Below are 26117 nucleotides of genomic sequence, written 5' to 3' on the forward strand. Positions count from 1 at the left end.
ACCGTTTGATTGAATTTAGAGTACCAGCTACATACATCATTCTTCTCAAGTATAAAACTTTTTATATTTATATATTGATTTAATTTACCAGCTACATGCATCAATACCAGCTACATGCATCAATACGCCCAATTATAAAACTTCACTTCTGCCTTTTTCAAACGCTAAACAAAACAATACATACTGGTAACAGATACATAGTGGTAAAAGATGCACAATACTGTTTGATTAAATCTAGAGTACCAGCTACATACATCAATTCTCTCAATTATAAAACTTTTTTATTCGATATACAAAACCGTTTGATTGAATTTAGCGTGCTAGCTACATATATCCATCCGCTCAATTATGAAACTTTTTGTTATTTCAACGTTTAAACATTACAATACATAATAATAACAAATATACAATACTGTTTGATTAAATTTACCTTTGCCATTTGCCTCATATGGGCCATGGCAACATACATACATACAATCATACAAACATACATACATACATACTTACATACATGTACATACATACTTACATACATACATACAAACATTATAAAGAAATTAGATAAAAAGTAATTGCATAAAATTTATAAATCAGCCAATAAAATGAATCAACTAAATAACACATAGAAATAAGTGGTGACGTTGATATAGACTATTTAGCTTGAGTGCGTCACCACTATGTATTATTTTGTTTAAACGTTGAAATAAAAAATTCGATGACCTATTTGATATTTTTGGTTTTGTTGTAATTATTATTTTAGAAGTGGTTACGTTAATATAAGCTATTTCGCTTGAGTGCGTCACCACTATGTATTGTTTTGTTTTGTTTAAATGTTGAAGATATTTCGAATTCGATTAAGGTTAGACATCCAGGTAATACGATACGCCAAAAAGCAGTTACTCAAGCAACTGGATAGATATTGAAGGTATTGATACGTTTATTGCCCGCAGGCTAATTGCAAATAACTAAGATGAAAGAACATTGAAAGAGAGTACAAAATATGAAAAGGTAATTGTCTAGAACTATAGCTATGTCAAAAACTGATGTAATTGAAATAATGAAAAAATTGGATGACCGTTCCGACTGTTACATGTATGCCGCATTTATTTGAAAGCTATCTAGCTTGAGTGCGTCACCACTATGTATTGATATGTTCAAATGTTGAAGTAAAAACAATTGGATGACCGTTCTGAGTGTTCCGTGTATGCCGTGTTTTAAGCCGGTATTAGCGGGTAGGCAGGCCCCCGTCTGGGTCTACTGAATGTGGGGATTAAAGCTTCAGCAGCCAGGCGTCATTCGCTGCTTTAAAGTTACATTCTGGGGTCGCGTCACGTCTGCCGAGCGTTGCCCGCAGCATCTGTAATAATCTCGTCACAAATTCGCCATCAGCCATCAATTACACGGCATCATTCTGCGATTAAAACGGCAGTTTTTTCTTTAAGTTGTCAGAGCAAACCATCGCCATTATTTATCTAATGGAGGTCAGAAGCGCTGTGAAGAAGGAATTCGGCCAAATATACAAATTCGCCATCAGCCATCAATTACACGGCATTATTCTGCGATTAAAACGGCGTTTTTTTTAAAGTCTTCAGAGCAAACCATTACCATTCATTTTGTGAAGGAGGTCACAAGCGCTTGGAAGAAGGAATATTCGGCCAAAAAACTACAAATTCGCCATTAGGCATCAATTACACGGCATTATTCTGCGATTAAAACGGCAGTTTTCTTTAAATTCGTCAGAGGAAACCATTGCCATTTATTTCGTGATGGAGGTCACAAGCGGTTGGAGACACGGTCTTGGAGAAGGAATTCGGCCAAGTATACAAATTCGCCATCAGCCATCAATTACACGGCATTATTCTGCGATTAAAACGGCTAGTTTTTAAAAGTCGTCAGAGGAAACCATTGCCATTTATTCCGTGATGGAGGTCACAAGCGCTTGGAGAAGGATATTCGGACCAAAAAACTACAAATTCGTCATCAGCCATCAATTACACGGCATTATTCTGCGATTAAAACGGAGTTTTTTTAGTCTTCAGAGCAAACCATTACCATTCATTTTGTGAAGGAGGTCACAAGCGCTTGGAAGAAGGAATATTCGGCCAAAAAACTACAAATTCGCCATCAGCCATCAATTACACGGCATTATTCTGCGATTAAAACGGCAGTTTTTTTAAATTCGTCAGAGGAAACCATTGCTATTCATTTTGTGAAGGAGGTCACAAGCGCTTGGAAGAAGGAATATTCGGCCAAAAAACTACAAATTCGCCATTAGGCATCAATTACACGGCATTATTCTGCGATTAAAACGGCAGTTTTTAAAAATTCGTCAGAGGAAACCATTGCCATTTATTTCGTGATGGAAGTCAGAAGCGCTGTGAAGAAGGGATTTGGCCAAATCAACTACAAATTCGCCACCAGCCATCAATTACACGGCATCATTTTGCGATTAAAACGGCAGTTTTAAAAGTCTTCAGAGCAAACCATGGCCATTATTTACGTGATGGAGGTCAGATGAGTTATAAAGAAGGGATCCGGCCAAATCAACCACTCCGAACGCGTGTCAGAGGGGAAAAAAGTGACCTCATCGTTTGTGGCAGAAAGGTCAGCTGCAGCTATTGGAGAAGCGGATTCCGATTGGTTGCGCAATGGCCCGGCGTTTTAGTTGTAAAACACGCAGTATGCAAGGCGCAATCGTGAAATACATCACAGAATCTGTATATACATCAGAGGAATCCGTCTCAAATCCCAACACCTTTTCCTATCGTACCAATTTCTTTACCCTTTGTCTTTATTTATTTTCCAAAAACTATGCATACACGGATTACGGCATTGGACCAAACGATCGCGCCTTGTTAAGCTTCAACGATTAACATCAAAGTATTTCCATAAAGCTATCTGATCGACGCTATGGTTGTGAGTTTGGCATTTTGTCAAGTTCGAATCTCCTTGTTCGTATTCTTCTTACGTATTCTGACGAAGTACGGCCGTGTATACCCCTCTATGAACCACCACTGGCCTATACCGAAAGGGTCGATTCTCCCTCTTGTATTACTTGTAAGGGCGTCCCAGCACCGACCCATGCATGAAGCCAATGATTTTCATCGGGTTAATATTTAATCGGCTTGTCGGAGCTTTACGCGGGTAAAAGACCTACCAGACACCCATTTCGGTGCCCTAAAAGTCAAATGGGCCCCTCTGGAAATGGAGGAGCTCGCCTCTCCTCACGGTCAATAAACCGGACGCCGTGCTGACGCGGGCCGGACGTGACTCTATTTCAAGTTTTTGCTGCTCGTTTTTGTGTAGCCTGGTTACCAAACCTATATTATAGATCCCGAGTCCTACAGCCTCTACGCAAATAGCTTTGGTAACCAGGTAACTTTGGTGATAGGTTTGGTAACCAGGCTAGTTTTTGTGCCCCTCCCACCAATAGAAACATTTGGAAAATTATCACGAAAGTTCATCTGCGTTGGTATTAAATCATAGTAAAATGTTGAACTTCATCATCCCAACACAAGGATTACACAGAGATATCAAAATACGTTTGAAGTGATTGGTCATTAATTATCCTGATGACGGCGACAGTGGTTGTTGAACATTTGATCTCCTTGTGTTTGAATAAAGTTCGAACATTTTATTATGGAACAGAAATGTTTTCCTAGAAAATATAAAGTAAATACCATGGATAAAATAATAATAGTTAAACTTCATCCAAAGGGTCTCTATCAATGATAAAGCATTGTGTGATTAAACGAAACATTGGTATTGTTACCAAAATTGTTCAAACTATTGCCATATTCTCATTCGGATATTTCCGTATATCTCATACAGTATTCCCGTTTGTAAGATGTAGGCTCCAAAATCTTAAAAGTGAGGCTAAAATGACTTGTAAAAATTTTAAAATCAAGTAAAATAATTTTAAAAAGATACCCCCAGAAATAACACGTTTAATTACACTTCAATCTTAAACATATAAAATGTATGTAATACATAGAAAAATAGACATCAAAATAGCGTATATTCGGCCACGAAATTCAGTATTTAAGTTAAATGTATCAAATACATAACACGTTTTTAATGACACTTAAATCTCAGACATATAAAATGTATGTAATACATAAAAAAAAAGACATAAAAATAGCGTATATTCGGCCACGAAATTCAGTATTTAAGTTAAATGTATCAAAGTCCAACTGGCTGTGTTACAGATGTCGCTATTGGGTGGTCAATGTAATCGATGGAGAACGGTTATTCCAATCAACAACACAATGATTTTCCCCCTCTAATTTCTTCAATTTGAATGACTGTCAATCAATTATAGTATCTTTGACAGAGTCCAAAGTTGTTTAGCTACGGCATCGCTAGTTAGCAACGGTTCTCTGATGTGGGTTTGTATGTAGACAGTAGACATTTGTTTTACTTTATTTGGACAAAAGCATATTGGAAACCCAATTGCTGAATTGTACTACCTCACACCATTGACATTGTATATTTATGTTTACCACAGGAAAATATATTGTTTTTGCTCAGTTTCTTCTTCTTCTTCCGTTCCAAACACTGACCTCTGACCTGGCCAATGACCTGATTTCTTAATGTCTGTCACCATGGTAACTGATGTTGGGTTACATAATGTTGCAATTTTATAGCAGGAGACTCCTGTCTGACCAGGAGACTGCTGTCACCATATATATGATTGTGTTTGAGTAAGAATTAACAAAGCAGACCATATGCGAAGGTAAACATTATACATTTGCATTGCAAATGTTACTTTTCTAGTTCATTGTTTTTTCCATACAACTATTGGAGAGTGGGCTCCACGGAATTTGGTTGGGAAAGAAGAAAAATAGATCATGGCGAAAGGTGACATTGGAAAGGAAGAAGAACTATTTTTTGCCTGGCAGAGTCCAACATCGATTAAAGGGATTAGGTGTAAATGAACCGGTTAGGACTCATCAGCTTCGGCTGTTCAGGCGTTCTGCCGTTAATTTTCCTGACAAGATAAGGGTCGATTTAAAATAAAGGGGCATTATGTAAAATTTTCGCACAAAAAATAATATTTTAATTTTAAAAAATTTCCATGTGATTATAGTTTATAAAAACTTACGCTTTTTGACATAATTGTTGAATAATCGCTCATTTCTGAATTTATGGTTGGCGCTACATCAATTATTACTTTTATTTTAGACATATTATTTCTATTATTTGACCTCTGATCTCCAATGCACTTTTATTTCTCTATGTTGATTTTGTTTCAAGTTTGTCATAATTTCAGCATAATTTGTATGTTTTATTTATTTGTTATTATTATTGCTAAAAGCAATTATTATTGTTATTTTATGTTGCTGGACTCCAGGAAGAACAGTATGGAGTTTTCCATACTAATGGAAATCATAATAAACAAACAAACAAATTTAACATAGCTAAAACAACCGACACGAGGCGCATTCAGTTTGTGGTGCCACCACAAACTACCTGAATGTAAACAAACATGGCTGACGGCTGTGCTTTCAGCTTTTAAACACACTCGTAAGGCATCATATTTTGGCACCTCCACTTCTTGAATGGCACTTATTTGCAATGGAGTAGTATTGATTCAGCTTACTACGTGGGCCCTGGAAACAGTCTGGTCCCAAGAGTGACTTTTTAGTCGTCTGCGTGATTATCCTAAATTTCTGTAATCTGTTTGGTCCCCAAGGCGCTCATTCATTCCACGTATCTACTATCTGTTCATAGCTGCTGAATTTTAGAAATGAAATGAAATACCTGTATTATACATTATGCCACGACGGGCTAGGTACAGGTCAAGACTTAACAGACACATAGCAAACGTGTGTAGAAAAGTGGATACAAAAGATACACTACTTAACGTAGACATACATAGTATTATTACATAAGGAACATAAAAGGGTACTACTAGTATACTAGGGCTGATACAGAGTCAGAGTGCTCAACTTCTCGCTTTTTTGCACAATTGAAAATGTGGGAACAGATCATGTTTGTGATTCAGGGTTTGTGTAGACGTATCAAAAATATAAATTTATCGTTTGCATTTAGGTGTTCAAAGTATGGGAACTTCTCTTTGATATGATTAAGAAGGACATATCTTTTAATTAGAATACAAAGTACAGTCTAAAATAAAGAGTTGTTCATCTTCTATTCTATATTGATAGCTGCTAGATTTTAGAAACCGTTGACTCGTTCCTACCAAAGATACCAGACCGGTAATATAAAAATAAATATTTCATTTCAATACCATTTCGGAAACCACGGGACAGCAGACGCTATTATGTAATACATTCGACAGGGAGACATAAATTTTGGTAGTGCATGAAATGGCATGAACATCGGAAACTTGAGTAAATAACTAGGAAGCCGAGAGGAATAAAACTACTCATTACATATTCAACAATAGCATTTTTATTCCTCATTATTTAGTGCACAATTCACCTATCTAGTACAGCATTCAAGTACATTATCTAAGGCATAAGAAAAGGATTTCTCAGATGTATCTGTACTGAATGCTGAGGAATCTTAATGACTCCTTGAGGTCCTTAATTCTCGGGTAGCGTGATTCCTTAGTGTCCACAGCCGTCATATATTATTTACAAGGGCTAAATACTTCACACCTCAGATTAAGGATTCAGACAGTGGGAAAGAATCATCGATTAGGAGTCAGGTTTTCGACGCTCGATCTTTTTCTTGCCTTCAGTTTTTACCTCCGTGAAAAATGGAGGTATTGTTTTTGGCGTGTGTGTGTGTGTGTCTGTCTGTCTGTGTGTGTGTGTGTGTGTGTGTGTGTGTGTTTGTTTGTGTTCCGCACATTTGTAGTCAGCATAACTTCAGAACGCCTTTATGGTTTGTGATGATATTTGGTATGTTGGTAGGCAGGCAGGTAGGCAGGTAGGTCGTAGGAATGATGGGAATTTTATACCTTGTGACATGTGCAAGTTACTTAAATATTATCATTAATATGCATAATTATTATAATTTGAGTTTAGAAAACCATAAATTTAACTAGATTGTGGTAATTATCATCTAATTTTTGAATAAGACAAATACCAAAAAAAAAACATTTACATAAACTCTACACATTTCATGGAGGTATGATATCTCCGAATTCTTGTTACCTAGTGGAATTCCACTAAATAATTCAACCATCAAAGGTGTTGGAGCTGTGAAGGTTTGACACGGTAGAAAATTGAAACCGTGGCTCAGTAAAGCTTGTGCATACTGAGAAGACGTGTACAGCTTACAGTCGTTTGAACTATCTAATGGCCGGTCCCTTGTACATGACGCTGGTACATGTAGATGCTAGTATTTCCCTTTATTTAGGATAGTCACGTACTCCAATGTACGACACATCAATGGACACGTAGGCCTGTGGTTAGCGTAGTCACATTTCTATATCTGTACAGAACGATCTATGCCTTTTATCCATTCATCCGTATACGTATATCAATCCATCCATCCATTCTTTTATCAACCATCCTTCCTTCTCCCACCCTTTCTGCTTTCGTACTGATTGCCATCATTTGCCATCATAATTATGTTTACTGAAGGAAAACATATTGTTTTTGCTCAGTTTCCTCTTCCTCTTCTTCTCCAAACAGTGACCTCAATGACCTGCACCAATGTTGCGACTGTTACCATGGTAACTAGTGTTGGGTTACATCATGTTGCAATTTTATAACAGGAGGGATTTAGACTCCTGTCTGACCTTATATATGAATGTGTTTGAGTACTAATTAACAGAGTGGACCATATATGAGAAGGTTAACATTATGCATTTGCCTTGCAAATGTTACCTTTCTAGTTGGTTTATTCAATTTTTAGCTGCTTGTTCATGTTCAATTTTTGTTTCAGTCAGACTGGTACTGCTGTTTCTTTTGTTCAATATATAACGTTTGTAGGATATGCTGTTGTTGTGTTTTTTCTTATTTTTCCTCGCAACTCGCAGGTATTTTGGGGCAACTTTAACTTTTGCTTTTCATCTATTATATCTATTTTCTTTAAGCAGGATAGTTCCATCAGTGGCAGAACACCGCTTTCGATACATATACAAAAACACGCAAACAATACAATGATATATATATGTACATACAAGCATATTGGGCTATTCTGTCTTTTTTCACGCTAATGTAACCCATTAAACGGGACTTACGCTGATCTCACCTTAAACATTACACAGATCTGATTTTCCCTTCCTGACCTCCACCAATTCATAGGGCAAATACTGAATATTACAGGAACATTTATTCTGCCCTTTAGCCTGATTTATTCTGCGCCTTTGATACAGGGAGACTGATAGGAATACTAACTTCCGTTGGGTTAGAGATCCAAATTAGTAGCTTACATCTAGCCTCAGCCAGGCTTCAGAGACGGCTGGAAAGAGGAGGCCATTAGATAAGCTAGCCTCTACCAGGCTTCAGAGGCAACTGGAAGGAAAAGAAATTGGCTAAATAGGTAGATAAAGTGCCAGGCGAGTTGGGCCCCTATAGTTGTACGGTTTGCCGAACTAACTCACCTGGCGTGTTATCTCTCTATTTGGCCAATTTCTACTCTTTCCAGTCGCCTCTGAAGCCTGATAGAGGCTAGCTTACACCCTTGACCATAGCAATAAAACCTTTGAAAGGAACAGTAACTGTTACGCCAAACAGTAGTTTACTAGAGTATTATGATTGACTAAGGAATATGATTATGTTTTAAGAAATACTGTGGAAAGCCGCCAGGGGGCCAAAATGTAATCAATTCGAGGTGTCATCAAGACCTACTCACCTACCAAATATCAAGACTTCTCGAGTTATGGTATTGGCAGGCAGGACAGAGGAACACACGCGTGCACACTTGCACACACACACACACACACACACACACAAACACACACACACACACACACACACACACACGCGACGCATACACCACACACACACACACACACACACACACACACACACACACACGGCCCGAGTCAAACAATGAAATAGATAAAGGAAAATTTAAGACTAGAGGGACTGTCAGAAAAATGGGACAATTTGAGATGGCTACGAATTCCCCTTCCAAGATCAGCGTTTGAACATTTATTTTGCAAAATACTGTACGCGTGTCAGTACGGCTGATGCTGTAGCGAGTGCCCGAGAGTTAGGGTCGGGTCGCCCAGGGCACTGCACGCCAATAAGATGTTTTGCGCAAGGGGGAAGCTGTCAATATGTGATGCCAGTCAGAAATATGAAATGCAGCTTGATATCAGGTTGAATAGCTGTTGGTCATTCTTGAGGCACGGTGATGATTGACATTTCCAATGAATTTGTGTCTTTATTAATGAGGAATGCGGTTGATGAGACAATTTCAAGCAAATACTTATGAATATCGTCATCTATGCAATTAGGTCAATATTATATCTTCGTTTCCCAAAGGTAATTGACTAAGAGCAATGTAGTCTTAGAAGAATGCTGCATCGAACATTGCATTCATGATTTCCTTACCGCATTTTTCTGAACTAGGTTGATTTCACTTGCAGGTTAGTTAAAGACGGTGGCTACAACTTTTGTTGGGTTCCGTACATTGTCCCTCTTAAGTTAAAGGAAGGAAAACATATTGTTTTTGCTCAGTTTCTTCTTCTTCAAACAGTGACCTGGTCAATTGCCTCAACGTCTGTCACCATGGTAACTGGTGTTGGGTTTCACAATGTTGGAATTTCATAGTAGGAGGGATTTAGACTCCTGTCACCACATACATGTATGTGAATGTATTTGAGTAAGAATTAATTATAACAGAGAAGACCATATGCGAAGGTAAACATCATTAATTTGCTTTGCAAATGTTACTTTTCTAGTTTTCATGTATTTTTGCATGTTTTTAACTCAATCCACTTTCAGGAGATTAAATATTTTGTTTCTACTGAAGGCCATTGGCTGACCGGACACAGCTACATCTGGGTCTTAGTAGTTGTATCCTGGTAAATCCACCGCATCATTTTGTCAACAAAAGATCTAAAAAGAACAGCGAAAACTACAACATAGAGTGTTTAACGTTGTCATAGAGGGTGTTGGAAGAATCTCAGTTTTGGGCTGGATTATGAATTACATACATCTATATAGCTATCTTACGAACCTCCTTTAGCTGGAGCCTGGTTATGAGCTAAAGAGATAAGACGTTTCTCCTATTTCACGTGGTTCTGGTTTTAGCTCCGTGCATCTTCCCATGCAAAAAGTGCTCGCGTTATCGTCGTCCGTAAAAATAAAAATAAAAAATAAAAAAATTACATACATCTATATAGCTATCTAATGAACCTCCTCTTGCTGTAGCCTGGTTATGAGCTAAAGAGATAAGGCGTTTCTCCTATTTCACGTGGTTCTGGTTTTAGCTCCGTGCATCTTCCCATGCAAAAAGTGCTCACGTTATCGTCCCCCGTATAATTTGCCCAGAAGGGGGCCATGCATGGGGTCGGAGGATGGGCAGGAGTGATGGATGGTAGGACCGTGTAGATGGGGGAAAGGATAGCCCTCCTGTCACCAAGTCTAAGACAGTGGAACGGGGGTTATTTTAGAGATGCCGCGTGAATACACAATCACAGACATGATTGGAACGATAGGCAGTTGTTTTCTATGAGAAGAAGGAGGAAACTTCAAATTCATGCAGAACTGGCAAATACTGTTCTATCATTCTAACTCTCGTAAGGCCATGTTGATGTGATTATATGGATGACATCCTCTGGGAACCCCGAAACTGATGCGAGCGTGCGAATACAAAAAAAAATGAAAAAGAAAAGTTGCTTTTATCATGAAATCTACGTGGTCATGAAGGTTGAGCAAATGACACAGAATATGGTATTGCGGATAATCTTCTGTTCAAATTAACTTCTTTACATTTTCGTCTTTTGTCGTTTGATTTTGGAAATCTACGACATTGGTATCATTTTCAATTAATTTTGGCAACTAACGGTATTTTTTTGCTCATTTTGCAACTGTTTGGAACGATTTACAGAATGGTTGAAAACTTTTGTTTGGAAACGGCCGAAAATTCATGCGCGCGCGGATGTCATCCATATAATCAAATCAACATGGCCTAATCAGCAGAAGCTTCTGCTGCATCATCATTTTCATACACGGTGATGCCTTAGATAATGCCGCATCATTCTCATTCACTTTACCGTCTTGCTCGCCTATAGAATCAACAGGAACTGCTACAACTGCAAAAGCTGCTTAGTCATCACAATTTCCATACAGGTTACAGTCTTGCTCACCTAAACAATAATCAAGAAAAGCTCGGAGATTACCAGAAGGAGATACTGGTACTGCAATTGCTGTAGGTTGAGAAAATTGCTACAGGTCCTTCCCAATCACAAGAAATGATAGTGAAATTTATCATACAATTAGTAGAAGTTTGCTTAAAATGCAAATAGAATTGGTCCGAATTCGTCCACATCATTACGTGCTCTTTTGCTTTCCTTGCCGTCAAAAACATATAATGTACAGCAAACTATATGCAGTTCACAAGATCATTGCTATGGGGCACTACATGTACTACGGTAGATCCAGTAAGGATTGGTAGGCACCACAGAAAGAGCACATGTATGCACGTAGATGTGTGACGCCATCACTGTGTCCAACAAAAATTGCATCTCCATCTTCCATCTGAATCGTAGACAAGTTGGCCTGTCCTACAGTTTGGTATATTTTGCAAAATCAGTTTCTTTCTAAAATACCTTACCCAAAAGTGATCCTTTTTTGTAAAACTAAAGTGTCGTATGTGTTGGGGTTCGGGTTGTAACAAGTGTTAGCTGCTTTCCAGAAAAACTTAAAGCCTTGGGTTTTTGCACCTACCTGGCTTGGACTGTGGTAGCAGATGCGCCGGAGTGGGCTTCTTATGATCGTGGTCTGTTGTGAAGTCTTGTTTACACCTGGCTGGAGTGAGACCTCCGAGTGAAGTAAAGTTCTCCAGGACAAAACACCCGGGAATCGAACCCATGACCTCTAGTTGAGTGATCATAGAACGCATGAAAGTTACGGTTAACTTTTGGACCCATTTGCGAAAGTCGACGAGTGTTAATCATAAAAATAATTTTGCAGAACCAACAGCTTCCGATAGAGGGCACAGTTGGGCAGCCCAGACAGTGAAATAGAGATGCTTTGGGACTCGTTCATCTGTTATTGTAAGTATCTTGTCCTTTCTTTATTCATTTAACAATAGTTGATATTTGATACTTTAATTTTTGTTGTTCTTAACGTCATTGTTGAGTTATGTTGAAAGTCCAGAGAACATATTACTATTCTCAGCTACGTAATGTAATCAGATGTTGCATTCCAAATGTGTTATTCCAAATCATGTTTTGGAATGGATCACGCACGATTTGGAATAGGGATTCATTTCACTTCACGGTATTCCAAATCATGTTTTTGAATGAATCACATTTTAGAGTCTGTCTCGCAAGTAAGTAAGTAAGTACGTAAGTAAGTAAGTAAGTAAGTACGTTTTCTCATAGTGCAACATCAGATCTTGGTTACGTGTATGGCGTGGTTGTTGCATATGGCTGTAAGCCCTCTCAATCTTATGGGCCGTTAACTTATCGATTGGAACACCTTGAGTCGTACCTTCGGCTCTGACTTGACTCTTGATTAGTAAAAACATCTGTCTGGTACCCATGGGCCTCACAAAGTAGACTGCAAAATACTTCTGCAGGAAGCTATAAAATAACAATCACAGCACGAAAACCGATATTTAAGCAAACTTTGCGTATTATGTAAAGACGTATTAAAGGTGGAAAAATATTTCAGTAGACTTTACGACTTCGTAAAGGCCGCTGAAAGACAAATTACGTCTTTCCGTCAGCTTTCAGTGTGCTTAAATACGACGTAAATATAATACATACCTTTACCCTTACCTTTACAGATTCGTAATATGTGTGTGCATATCTTGTGTCGATGCCCTAAATCTATCACGAAAATTTTGATTACATTCGACCCAAAAAGTATTCTTACAATACTTCATCAAATATATTTGCAACATGTCCAATCAATACATTACTCCAATGCTTAATAGACAATTTATTATCTTAAGTTAAGAATTCGAGGAAGTACCAGTATAATATGGTTGATCTTTTTATGCCTTCTTAAACGGCTATATCCTCTTAAACAGTTTCAAATTCTGTACCGAGTCGTGACAGTTACACTGTATGATACCTAACTGGTGGCATGGAACTTGATATCGATCCTACAAATATCAAACATCAAAGTCTTATTTTAACCTCGTTTTCTGGGCGCTGGTAAGGCTTTGTGACATGTCCTTAGATGGTAGAATACCTTATTTTTTACGCCGCACCAATGTCTGCTTAGCGAGGTTACAACACTGTATATTAAATACGGAGACGACATTACGTATATAACTGTACAGCAGTTTTAGACATGAAAATAACTTTCTTAACTTATCTAGCCTATCTATATTGACATTACGCAATATTAGCAATTTGACACTGTGCTTTTGGAGATGAAACTCCGTCTTTTTTGTTTTTTTTCTTCCAGTTTTGATTTGGTAGAAAAGGCTCTAATTCATGATCTTACTGTGTGATTTCTTGGGTATTAATTTTTCATAAGGAACGATGGATTGCAAGGTTGTATATGCACGGCTTTTTGTAACTTTAGTCTCTACAATTTACAAATATTGGTTTAATCAACACACCAGAATAAGGAAAAAGTAACAGACGTTTCGACGGCTGTCCAGCGATCTTCAACAGTGAAGCGAAATATGATGAGGGATATTAGCGAAACTGTCTGTAACTCTGTAATTTCGGTGTATAATAGATTGATGAAACCAAGATTTACAATTGTATTCGTTGATGTGAAACAACTTCTGCCCAGTTGTTCCATCGAAAATGACTGACATAAAAAGAAGAAATGTCTGTTTGATGGAGTCAGTCTTGAAGTTTATAGGCGACCATCGATGGCGTATTGTCTCTATCGCTCGCGACTGTTTTTGTCCCTATCTGTTGACGACTTCTTCGTACGCAGGCGGTGGCACAGGTGGTAATTCAGACGGCATTTCCTCGGCAGGACTTCGGCTTGTCGGGCTTCGTATTGCCTCCGTGTACGAAGGACATTGTTCGGAATTTCGCGGTTCTTCGCTTCGAGACGACTGTTGTTGTTGTTGCTGCTGCCGTGTTGTTCGCTCGTCAACTTCCGCTACCGAGGCGTAGGGCGGCGGCCGCGGGGTGCTGGCCTCGTTCTGGTCTCCAAGATGGCGGCGGTCTTGTGACGTCACTTCCTCGTACGGAGGGGGTGATGGGACGACGACTTGGATCTGTCCGCCATCTCTCACACTGGGCAGGTCTTCTCGGGCGCCGTCCCGGGATCTGTGAGGAAACATACAGAAATACATTAGGATTACATGAACTTTAAAAAAGGTAAATGCCTTTTAGGGACCGTAGCCAGGTACAATGAGTTGTTGTAAGTCCACAGTGTCTTGAGTATGGTGTTGGAAGGTGGAGCCCATCCTTCTGCATTTTACACTTGGGTAGACTGAAAAAAGTGTGGTTAAGTTCCTCTCAGCCAAAGATAAAACGTCTGGCCTGGAATACCAGGAGTCGAACCAGTGACCTCTCGTCCGGCATATCCACTTAGTATAAGTATACCCTAGTGTGAGGAAACGCTTTGATCAAAGACGGACGTACGTCGGTAAGGGCTCTTACAGAGCACATGGAATCTTAAAACACCTCCAACTCCTTGCAGAAAGAAAGGTTTTACATGATTACTGTTAAGATAATAAAGATTCTCTGTTGGCACCTGATACATAAACCGTTTACAGTAACTATTGACTAACGGTGACCACTGTTAGTCAATAACTACTGGCCTGGGATAATTCAATGGTGAAGTCTTTAAAAAAAGTACTACATTCTTTGTTGACACCTGATACATATACCGTTTACAGTAACTATTGACTATTGGGGACCACTGTTAGTCAATAACTACTGGCCTGGGATAATTCCATGGCAAAGTCTTTAATAAAGTACTGAATCTTTGTTTACACCTGATACATATATCTTTACAGTAACTATTGACTGACAGTGACCACCGTTAGTCAATAACTACTGGCCTGGGATAATTCCATGGTAAAGTCTTTAAATAAAGTACTACATTCTTTGTTGACACCTGATACATATATCCTTTACAGTAACTATTGACTATTGGGGACCACTGTTAGTCAATAACTACTGGCCTGGGATAATTCCATGGCAAAGTCTTTAATAAAGTACTGAATCTTTGTTTACACCTGATACATATATCTTTACAGTAACTATTGACTAACGGTGACCACTGTTAGTCAATAACTACTGGCCTGGGATAATTCCATGATAAAGTCTTTAATAAAGTACTACATTCTTTGTTGACACCTGATACATATATCCTTTACAGTAACTATTGACTGGCTTAGGCCGAAGAGTTGTACTGATACACACATGTACTGTACATTTCAAGGTTAAATAAAGGTTGAAAAAAAAACGGTGAGCACTGTTAGTCAATAACTACTGGCCTGGGATAATTCCATGGTAAAGTCTTTAATAAAGTATAAAATTCTTTGTTGACACCAAATACATGTACATATACCGTTTACAGTAAATATTGACTTACGGTGACAATAACTACTGGCCTGGGATAATTCCCTTGGGATGTCTGTTGGAACCTTTGCAGTAACTATTGACTGACTGTGACCACCGTTAGTCAATAACTACTAGCATAGGATAGTTCCATAGTAACGCCTTGTCTTTGAAAGTAAGGTTTAGCTCTTTGCAATAGCCACAGGCTAGTTGGGATCCCCTCGCAGTGTGTGCCAGCCCAATAAATAAGTAATAATAATTACACACAGCATCATGTTAGGAGATTATAGCTAAAATTCAAATCACCCGCTGACAACAAATATCTTTGAAAACCCCCTTTTGGCCTCACGTTTGGTGTAAAATTAAGGAGGCCTACTAGTTTGAAGGATATCGATTTGTACGAGCCCCGGAATGAGACATAAACGTTGCCGTTTGGGCAATAAAATATTTCCGATGGTTGGCACACATAGATCGCGTGGGTGGCCATGTATACCGTAAAATAAATTTGCAATAACCTGCCGTATTCACTGTTCATGCATGCTCGTGCATTTAGTTTTCATTGTAAATATACTAGTAACACACGTACAAATATCACTTAAATCGTATCAATAACTAAACAGACACTACCATAGTGACGCAAGTATGGATATGGATAGAATGTCAAGTATAGACAATGGACAGTGCTTGCGTAGTTGGTACACTTATCAGAATAGGCACACACATCAGCTTACTTTCATGCGAGCTTACTAATCATTTAGGATGCGGATGACATGTCTAACAGAGATTAGGTGGTATTACATAAATGTTTTATAAGTGTAAAGACCCCAGGGCCCTTTCAACCCATGTGGTTACATAATAACAATATGATATTGCACTGCATACCCAACACGAAACTGCAAAAAATAATACCGTAAATTTATAAATTATCAGGCGCGTGTGTTGACATAACGTATTAGTTGGGTGTGGAGAAGGACCTTTGTATCGGATATTGTTTAATAATTCATAGTATGTGGCGCAAAGGATACTGAGTCACATACACTTAATATGACTGGCACGTCCAAAGCATATTCCAGCATCCCCATGTCCACGTTTGAAGTAATTAATAAAAAATACTGTATTAAGAGAAATTTTAAAAGATACACATATTGCTCTGTCGACACGTGTGGAGAAAAATCAAACCATTTAAAAATTGGTTGACGCCATTTGTAAGCTTAGGTGGCATAGTTAGTTTACAGGGGTATTTAATGGGGCTCGGAAACCCCTTCTGGGCCTCAAACCCTCGCGGCCTCCCTGTGTAGTACCGTACCTCCTCTCATCCGCCGCATCTTCATGTCCATCTTCCTCTTCTCTCTCTTCTCCGTTTTCTCCCTCCTCTTCACGTCTTTGCCTTTTGAGAGTCGCCATCTTGAATTCCCAGATCAACCAAAGCCCGGAAGGTACCAGTGACATGATTCCGACCGCGAAGATGACGGGGCCCAGGTAGTTCATGTGTAGCCCGACCACCAGGCCGATGATTGTGGAGATGAAGCCGACCTCCGTGACGATCAGGACCGCCCCGTGTCCGGTTCTCTCCCCGCGGATCCACCACTGCCAGCCCGGGGCGCTGTGGATGTGCCGCCCCCACGCCTCACGTAGGAGTCCCATCCTTACAAGCTCACTCAGGCAGTGGGGCATCTCATCGTTGTTGTCATCAGAATTTTCGCCTCTCCTTGTTCTTCTGTGCTGTTGCATCTTTGTTGTCAGCAGAATGATAGCCTGGATGCCAGACCCCGGCTCGACACAGTACTCCCTTCGGCTGGAGTAAGCCACAAGCCCCGATCCCAGAGTTACGTTAGCAGCCGGGGGTCTAATTCATCTCAGAGTCTGTCTTAGGGGGTGTCTCTCGGAGCCGAGGACATAGCCTGTAGTGTATTCTGCCCCTGCCTGTCACGTAAACAGTCTGGCACATACACAGACTAGCAGAATTTGTTCCTTTCCTGTTCTTCTGTGCTGCTGCTTTCCTGCATTTTCGTCTTAGATTCGCAGTCATGTCGGCAGAATGGGTGCAGCTTTGTTGTAATGGCTTAGCCTCTATTGCAGGCTATGTGATTCAACTTGGTTTTGAATTAGGCCTATGGGCCTGTTTTTGGCTTAGGCTCAGGAGGGAATGCTGTTTCCCGGTCACTGTCCAGACAAAATACTAGTAATGGGATTTTTTTTTCTTTCTGCGCTGACGGGATCCAACAAATATAGTTTCATAGAAGGTAAAACTAAACTTTAAGTAACATGACCAAGGCTGTCTCCAGAACCCGGACTATCCTAGTCACTCCGATTTACTAAAACGTTTCTTAGGGTCTCAAATCAGATTTTGACATCAAGACTCACAAAAGACGTGCCACCACGGCGTCTGCAATTTGAGGCTAGTGGTGGCGACCTGACGTTTTATTTTGTTTCCGGGTCAGATTATACAGCATGGCGGTCACGATTCAGGTCAGGTAGACGTTTCTCAAAATGCACACCATTCTTACAGATGTATCAGACAAAACACACTATCAACGGAAAAAACAAGGGAGTTGTGCACTGCATGCAATGTCCTATCTATGCTTTAAAAATACAAACCACTTAGGAAACTAAAACATGTGCCTAACTTAAAACGTTACGCGAGACATCACATCAGTAAAATGCTTCACAAATTATTAATGAAATAAAATCTTTTTCCACGTGCAAAGAGACGAATCATATCATTTAGAAAGACCACACATCCAGCCAGACAAACATAATTGGATTACCTCATTATATGCTCGGGGAAACCGGTAGGGTCACCTACATACAATCAGTGACTGCATGATTTACAGGGTGTACCCAACCTATTTTAGGCCTCAAAACACCGAGGCTAGTATATCCATGGCCAGAGCCGTGTCAATCTAGCTCTATGCCTGAATTAGTTAGGGTTAGGATCAGGCTCGGGTCTAGATAGATTCCGCGTATCCAAAAGAACGTTGATTTTTCCCAGGCACGGTTCTGGATACGTGTACTTGGACTATCCAGAACCGTGCCTGTGCATGGCTTTGTACAAAACACGGTTCTGCACACTACAGCTGTGTACCTCCTCTCTGCTACTGGCCCCTCCCCTTCATCATCAGCATCCTCCTCCTCCTCCCCCTCCTCCTCCTCTTCCTCCTCCCGTCTTTGTCTCTCCCTCCTGTCTGCTCGAGTCGCCATGTTGAACTCCCAGATCAGCCAGAACCCTGCCGGCACCAGCAGGATGATTCCGACCGCGAAGATTATCGGGCCGAGGTAGTTCATGTGCAAGCCGACGATCAGCCCGATTATTGCCGAGATGAAGCCGATCTCGGTGGCGATGAGGACCACCGTGTGCCCCTTGCGCTCCCCCCGGAACCACCAGGGCTTGTACCGCGGCCCGGGGACCCTCTGCCGCCCCCAGGCTTCGGGGAAGATCCCCATTCGGATCAGGTCACGAAACCAGAACGTCGTCGCATCGTCGTTTGCCGTCTGAAACCAGCTTGATTCTCCCCCTCTCGTTCTTCTATGCGGCATTTTTATACAGTCAAGTCTTCAACGTAACACATCAGAAATCCAAGATGTCGGCTGAACTGTCAGCTATGTAAACTGATACGTATTGCTCACTTAACGCGGGGTAGCAGCTTGATTTCAGGTCTTGTTTTGCTTCCGGGTCAGGGTATATTTACCGCAATGCAGGGCTATTTTCTGGACCGCAGCACTCCGTTCAAGTGTGCATAAGCTTCAGACCACAGGCGTGAAGAAATGTTTGCATACCGCCGATCTTTTCCGTACTTCTACTTATTCTGAGCACGCAGGGATGCTAAAATAGATCGATACATATATACATAGACCATTGGGATCGTGCGTTAATGGTGATCACACTGCTGTCGACATCTATTCTTTGCTAACTAGCTGTCGTTGATGACAAAATGAATTACGAATAGATATTCCGTATTGTTTGGGGCCCCTTTAGACCAAGGCTCCAACTTGAATTGAATTTATTATACACGTGGAACTTGTATCTATGCATATCCCCCAAGTGCACTGATTTTGACATTTCAAAATTTGAGTCCTACCTCGTTACCTATGCAAAGTGTGTGCAAATTAGTTATGAGCAACCTATGACTGCACGTGCCAAATGATGTGACCTCAGTGTCCTTGACCCTTTGTAGTGTTAATTTTTTTATCATTTAATTTGTAACCGTTGTTTATTCATGAGAAGTTTAAATCGGCCTGCAGGCCTCTTTTCACTCAGGTCATGAGGGAAGAGGCAAGGGTCGGACAAAATATATAATAAAGATAAAGTTAGCATCATTTAAGTCATAATAGCAATAAATCTATACACATAGGATATTAAGCCCTGTTATTAAAGTTCCCGTTGACACTTTATAGGGCCAAGAAAAAATGAATACCTGTAGTATCTTCTTGACGTAGCGTGTCTGCCGTGGCCTCCTCCGAAAGTCACCCCCCGTCTTCCGCCGTTCCTCCTGTTCTTGTGGTGCCGCCATTGCCCCCCGTGGAAGTGTATACCGCCCTCCGGCGAGAACCCCCCTCCTCGCCCCCGCCTGAACTCTCGCGAGACGTGGTAACCCCCCATGCCGCCGTCGCCTCCCATCATCTCGCTCGGCAGTTGCCATGGAAACAGCGGTCCATCCGTCATGTCGTCCAATCCCTCGGCTCTGCGGGCGCCGCTTCCCGCCATTTCTCCCCCGCTGCCTCCCAACAGCTCCCCATCCGTGCTATCGCAGCTGTCCTCCCCCATCTCGGGCCAGTCCCCGCCGCTCGCCGTTAAACAGACGTAAATCAGATACAGCAGAGCCGGGGTAAGCATCAGCCCGCCCGCCCACAGCGTCCCCGTGTCCGTTCTCGCCGTCCTGTCCGACTTGGAGCTGCACAGGATCAGCACGAAGCTCACCACGACCAAGAACGCTCCTATCCCCGTGATCATGGCGAGAAGGGACTTCATAATGGTCCTCATCAGCTCTCTCTCCGGATCGTAGAAGGGCAACATGATGATGATGGTTTTCCCGTGTTAGCGCCGAACCACTACACAAAGATGTCAACCCGCATACGTGAGGGGAATGCGCTGCGCGCCACGCATCATAATAAATAAAATCCCCGGGCCCACGCACGTACACGGCGTGAGCGGGCAGGTACGGGATAGATTCTGACGTCACTACAGTCAAAGGTTACTAACCGCGCTTTGGATTGAAAACAAATCGTTTTTTACGCCTCAAAAATGAAAAGATGTTTGAGATACCGTGAAATAAATTGGAAAATAATTACAGAGGAAAGGTGATGTCACTCCACGAATTGTAACGAAAGTATTTGGGGGAAACTATTACTGTTTCCTGGCATTTTTGTGCTGCAGATAATGTTTTACATTTCTTCCTTTTCCGTCCCCTTCTGGGCGCGTGGCTTGACCACTATTGTTGCAGCTGTGGCTCTGTCCTCTTGATCATTGGGCGTGGTTCTGTCCTTGGTACTATCTTCTGTGATGACGTCTTCATCTGTAACATTTTTCACCGCGGGCTTGATTTCAGTGTTGTCATCAAACTTGTCCTCCATCTTACCGTTTTCTTCATCCGTTGTCATGGTAACGACGTTCTCCACATCCTCCGCGATCTCCACGTACTCGGTCTGGACCGTGACCACCTCTAGGACGTACCCCTCCTCGTCCACTTCCAGACTCTCCAGGCGCAAGACGTCTTCGCCGAAGTTCAAGACCGCCGCTGCGACGTTTAACTCTGCGTTCTGTTGATGCTGGTGAGTCCCCGCTGCGTCGCCCTGGTCGCAGACGAAGGAAGGATTCACCACGGGAGCAGCGTCCTCCCCTCCGGGCGCCGGCGGATCACCTCCCGGCGGCGAGACGACTCCCTCCCGAAGAGAGGGCTTTCCGGCTCCTCCTGGCAGCCTACGACGCAGATACCGATGGTGAGATACGCGAAGGCGGGCGCCACGCAGCCCAGCCCGACTAGAGTCACAGTCAACCCGACGCCTCTCTCAACTCCGTACTGCATGAACAGCATCACCATCCCGGTGACCAGAATGACCAGCCCGACCAAACTGACCACGGTGAAGCAGATTTCGATGGCCAGGATAAACGATTCCCGTGCGGAAGGCATCCTTACAGATCCATCGACTCTTGGCTTGTCTTTGCTGAAACTTCGGGGAGTCTTTCCACTTCTGTTGCAGACACGCTGGTAGCTGACGAGGCCTATTAAGCACTCACATCTGCAGTGGCTTCAGGGGAACGATGAGTCTATGGTCGGCGCCCTCCGTTTCTCCTCGAGGATAGTTCTGCGTTTCTTCTTCTCAAAGTAGGAGACTGACTGCTGAACTACGTTTCACCAAGCCTCACGGTCTGTGGCAAGGACTGTCCACTGACCGTTGTCGATGCTACAGGAAAACAAAGTTTTCCACCAGCAAACCAGCTACGAAATATAACAAATACACCTTGAACAGGTGTTAGAACAGAAGAAATCTTCAGGATTTAGGTCTCTAGAACACGACGGCACAAGAATCTATGTACACAGCACAAATACCCGCGCTAAAGTGAAACAGGTTTGATTCATATGCAGAAGCCCATTAGTAGAAGCCTCTAGAAGGTGGATAATTCTCACTTGAAAGATGATCCGGAAAGTGGGCTTAATAGATTGACACGGCTTGGAGTGCTTTAAAAGCGGTGTACCTACGCGTTGTGAACAACATATGGACCATCAAAGCTTCTAATACGGCACCATTAAGGTGCTCTTAGAAGTCTGAGCATTGGCTCCAAAACACTACAGGCACATATAGTCGCCTCTTCTTGCTATTAGCTAGATACTTAATACAGGAATAAGTGCGAGTGACGCAAATGGTGTTTATGGGTACTTTTACAGCGGAAGTCTCACTTTGGTTGGGTATAATGCCATTAAATAGATAAGTTTATTGCAATCCATGCCCGAAGGCTAATTGCAAGTTACAAACATAAAAGAACTATAAAACAGAGTATAATATACCTTTAAAATGTACATAATGAAATCTAATTGTCTAAAACTATTGCTATGTCTAAAACTATGTCTGAAGGGTTTGACTTCTCTTCTGTAAACCATAGAAGACGTAATGACCCACCTTTTCTAAAATTTGTGGGTTTTGGGAAGTTAAAAGAAAGTTAAAAGTTACAAAACGTTTTTTTGTCTGTAAGTTTTGGGAAGTTGGGATAAATTTTAGATGTTTGAATAGTCAACTCATTTGCATAAAATTTTACGCAACTCATTTGCAAACTGACACACAAACCCACATTAAAAAACTTGATTACTTAGTTAGACTTAGTTCCTCCCGTGCGAAGCACATTGAGCAGCAAGACTTGATACTGTCGTCGAAATCCTTAATTCCTTCAAATAGCGGACAAACAGACACACAAACCAACAGCTCAGACACCCAAAACAATATCTCAGTACACGAAGAGATGAGATGAAAAACAAAAACGCCTGGGGGTATATTTGCCCACCCTACCTTCATGCTAAAATGTTATTTGGCCCGAAAATGAAGGAGTTGAATCAATGTAAAGAAATGGCAGGAGAAGGAGAAGAAACATTAACAAAAACAATATGACTTCACCACATAGTAGTGAAGCCATAAAAAAGATAAAATTGCCATAACGCGCGTCAGTCAGTCTCAAAAGACGTAGTAACAAATCTCCAGCAAAATCGCCCCAAACCCCTCCCCATCCATTATGTTAATTTCCATACTGGAAACTGACTGGGAAACAACTTTGACGCCCAGGGTTAGATCAATCGATAAAAAGTTCATTGTAATATCAAAATCGTAGTGACCCGGCTTACCCAAAGTCACAGGACATCACCCTAGGGCTAGGGACCCGCCATGTTTGATGACGTCATTCCGCGCGCTATTGTTAGTAAATGACAGGTGTGTGTCGGTGGAATTTACCCTCCGGCGGTAACACAGCCAATACTGGTACGAGCACCATATGGCCTAAAACATAACATTCAAGGATGAGAACACAAATATTTTCCACAAAAATAACTTATATTTTGTCCAATTCGAGGTCATTTTTCGTTGTATCTTTAGTTTTATATGTCGTTTGACAATATCCTCCTGATATGTTATATGTATATTAAGAATGTTATTTTATGCGAAGCTGCAACTTTGCGTGACTCAGACATTTCCTTGCGGACTTTATCCGACTGGGGTCAACAGCAGCGGCACCTACAATATTTATTACAACAGTCCGGTCTCATTATGTAGGCCAGGTACAGACATGGCGGCAGCAGAAACGCAGACGACACAGCCAGAAGGATCATTCCAACATGAGACGTAGCCTGAAGGATGCTCTCTACAACACCAGCGATAAATAAGCCCGCTCCCACCACAGCAAGAGCCATCAAAACCCGCTGTAGTGTCGTCGTGTTGGCCAAGGCAACGCACCTCGTATGTCTATCGCGTCGCTTCCGTCTTTTTGATGCAGTACCGGAGTTCTCTCGCTTCCCCTCTGGTGGCGCTTCTTTCCCTGGCTCCCAGTCGGTGGATTCTTCCTGCTTGGCAACGTTACCTTCTGTTTTACCTTCTACAAAGACGAGGTTGACTTGTCCCAGGTCTGTAGTAGCGTCGCGGGGATGGGGCGTGTAGGTAGCGTACGGTTCTCGGGCGCCCTGCGCTTGCTCTCCGCCGACACTGCCATTCATGTCCGGCCCCCGGCCATCTTGTCGAGCAGCCTTCCCCCTCCCTTCCTTTTTTCCCCTCCTGGCGAACGTTTTGCCGTCTACGTAGTAAACCTGCTGGTCCCCAAGGTCACGGACCACTCCCAAGGACGACATGGCCGCCTGGTGTCACGTTTCCAACATGGAAGTGTCCTCAGACAGTCGAAAACACAGTGACAACATCGTAGACACAGCAGCGAAATCACAGCAATCCTTCTACACTGGATACCAACCTCTAAGTGTGTATACTTGTATAATAGAAAACCTGCGTGACCTATACGGATACGCCTATGCTTGACAACAATACATAGATAAATCTCAGGTCTCAGTGGAGTGGAAGGAATGTCATTTGTGTTATTTATACCGTCTTTTGTTGAATGAAAGACTAAATGTAGAGTAATTATGTATCGCTAAGTAACCCCCAGTGGCAACTACAATGACAGAGTACCAAGGACTGACGTTGTGAGAGATTAAGGCGTCACTGTCGTTTCTCAGAATGTGTAATGAGGGTTGTGAGAGATTGGATCAAGGGAGTAGGGACCGTCCGCAATCATCGACATCTTACGCAAAGCAAAGCTGGCTCGCTATATATTCTTGAGAAGGCATCCAATGAAATTGCAGGGCAGCAAAACAAAACATAATATCTGGATGAAGAAATTTGTAGTACTAATATAAACAATATAATATCAATAGCGATTCCGTCACATTGTTGCTGTCGTGTACGGAAGTATTGTTTGGGTGACAAGGTCGTGGGTTTGTGTGCCGGTCTGTCAGCACAGAGTAGGTTGATAGCACGTGGGTGGGGGAGATTGACAGTCAAATGTCTGTGAATCTGGCCGGAGAGCCAGTAGGAAATAGGGGTGGACATGGGGGGAATTCAGGAAGCAGAGAAATACAAACTTCGCGAAGGAAAGTATGAAATCAGTTAATTTAATTGTGATTGTTTTATAATGTTAAAGGAGAAGGGCTCGTACAAGCCTTTAAGGCTTCATCTTCTCCTGCACAGTGTTTTTAATTTAATTTACTTCATCTTGTATCTTGTTTTTTGTGCTAGATAAATACATAAATCTCCGGTTTCTCGTTAATAAAGCGTTAATCTAATTGCTGCGAAAATCGTTCGGCGTGACCTGGGATGACTTCAAATCAATCCTAACTCTCTTTTCCACGCACAATATGAAACCCACTCACCCAAACCCCAGTGGAATACACGATGTAACCCAACTGCCCTTGCGTTTTTGCTCTTAACCAATTAACATCCTTGCCCACCACTATCCGGTTAACTCCATTAGGTGTTAAGTGAGAATCGCTCAATACTGCCCAGGCGATCTATACCTTATGACGTATGGCCGGTCATGACACGGGGGTAAGGCGACCATGAGCTGTCCTCTGTAAGTAACGGTCTCCAATTATATTACCCGCGCTTTAGACAGGCGAGATATGGATTAGAATGGAAAATTCTAAAGCCTCTATAAGGATCAAGCTAAAGATTGAAATATTCTGACAGCTGTTCGACCCTTCTGACCTATTCTAGTCGCGATGCAGTCGTAGAATGAGCAAATTTACACCTTAAATGTTAAAGTATTACAGCCAACAGATAACTAGCTAGATAGCGCATTAGCCAATTCATTAACCAATGAAATAACTAGAACGATAGAAACGACTTATCATTAGCACCTGCTGTTAGTATTAAGTAACCTAGCCGAGTCAATTAACTGAAATCAATTAACCCATTAACCAACTGCTTATTAACTACAAGTAGCATTCCAGCCAACAGGTAACTAGCTAGATAGCGCATTGACCAATTCATTAACCAATGTAATAACTAG

At 41.5% G+C, this 26117-nt stretch overlaps 3 protein-coding genes and 1 pseudogene across 3 annotated transcripts; 1 reads left to right on the forward strand and 3 right to left on the reverse strand.

Moving 5' to 3' along the window:
- Nucleotides 1–13037: 13037 nt before the first annotated feature.
- On the reverse strand, nucleotides 13038–19180 carry LOC109485638 (apoptotic chromatin condensation inducer in the nucleus-like). The gene is made up of 2 exons (XM_019789327.1): nucleotides 18672–19180; nucleotides 13038–14344 (listed from the first exon to the last, which is right to left on the reverse strand). The coding sequence occupies exons 1-2, from the start codon at nucleotides 19121–19123 to the stop codon at nucleotides 13975–13977; spliced, it is 822 nt and encodes a 273-aa protein (XP_019644886.1). The 5' UTR covers nucleotides 19124–19180; the 3' UTR covers nucleotides 13038–13974.
- Nucleotides 19181–20148: 968 nt separating this feature from the next.
- Nucleotides 20149–20699, forward strand: LOC109485640. The gene is made up of 2 exons (XM_019789329.1): nucleotides 20149–20387; nucleotides 20439–20699. The coding sequence occupies exons 1-2, from the start codon at nucleotides 20185–20187 to the stop codon at nucleotides 20587–20589; spliced, it is 354 nt and encodes a 117-aa protein (XP_019644888.1). The 5' UTR covers nucleotides 20149–20184; the 3' UTR covers nucleotides 20590–20699.
- Nucleotides 20700–20968: 269 nt separating this feature from the next.
- Nucleotides 20969–21714, reverse strand: LOC109485554 (annotated as a pseudogene).
- A 1931-nt stretch (nucleotides 21715–23645) lies between these two features.
- LOC109485639 lies at nucleotides 23646–24514 on the reverse strand. Its single transcript, XM_019789328.1, has one exon. The coding sequence runs from the start codon at nucleotides 24406–24408 to the stop codon at nucleotides 23785–23787; it is 624 nt and encodes a 207-aa protein (XP_019644887.1). The 5' UTR covers nucleotides 24409–24514; the 3' UTR covers nucleotides 23646–23784.
- Nucleotides 24515–26117: the final 1603 nt, after the last annotated feature.

The sequence above is a fragment of the Branchiostoma belcheri genome, unplaced genomic scaffold (assembly GCF_001625305.1).
Source record: "Branchiostoma belcheri isolate BF01 breed outbred unplaced genomic scaffold, Haploidv18h27 scaffold77, whole genome shotgun sequence".
NCBI lineage: Eukaryota > Metazoa > Chordata > Leptocardii > Amphioxiformes > Branchiostomatidae > Branchiostoma > Branchiostoma belcheri.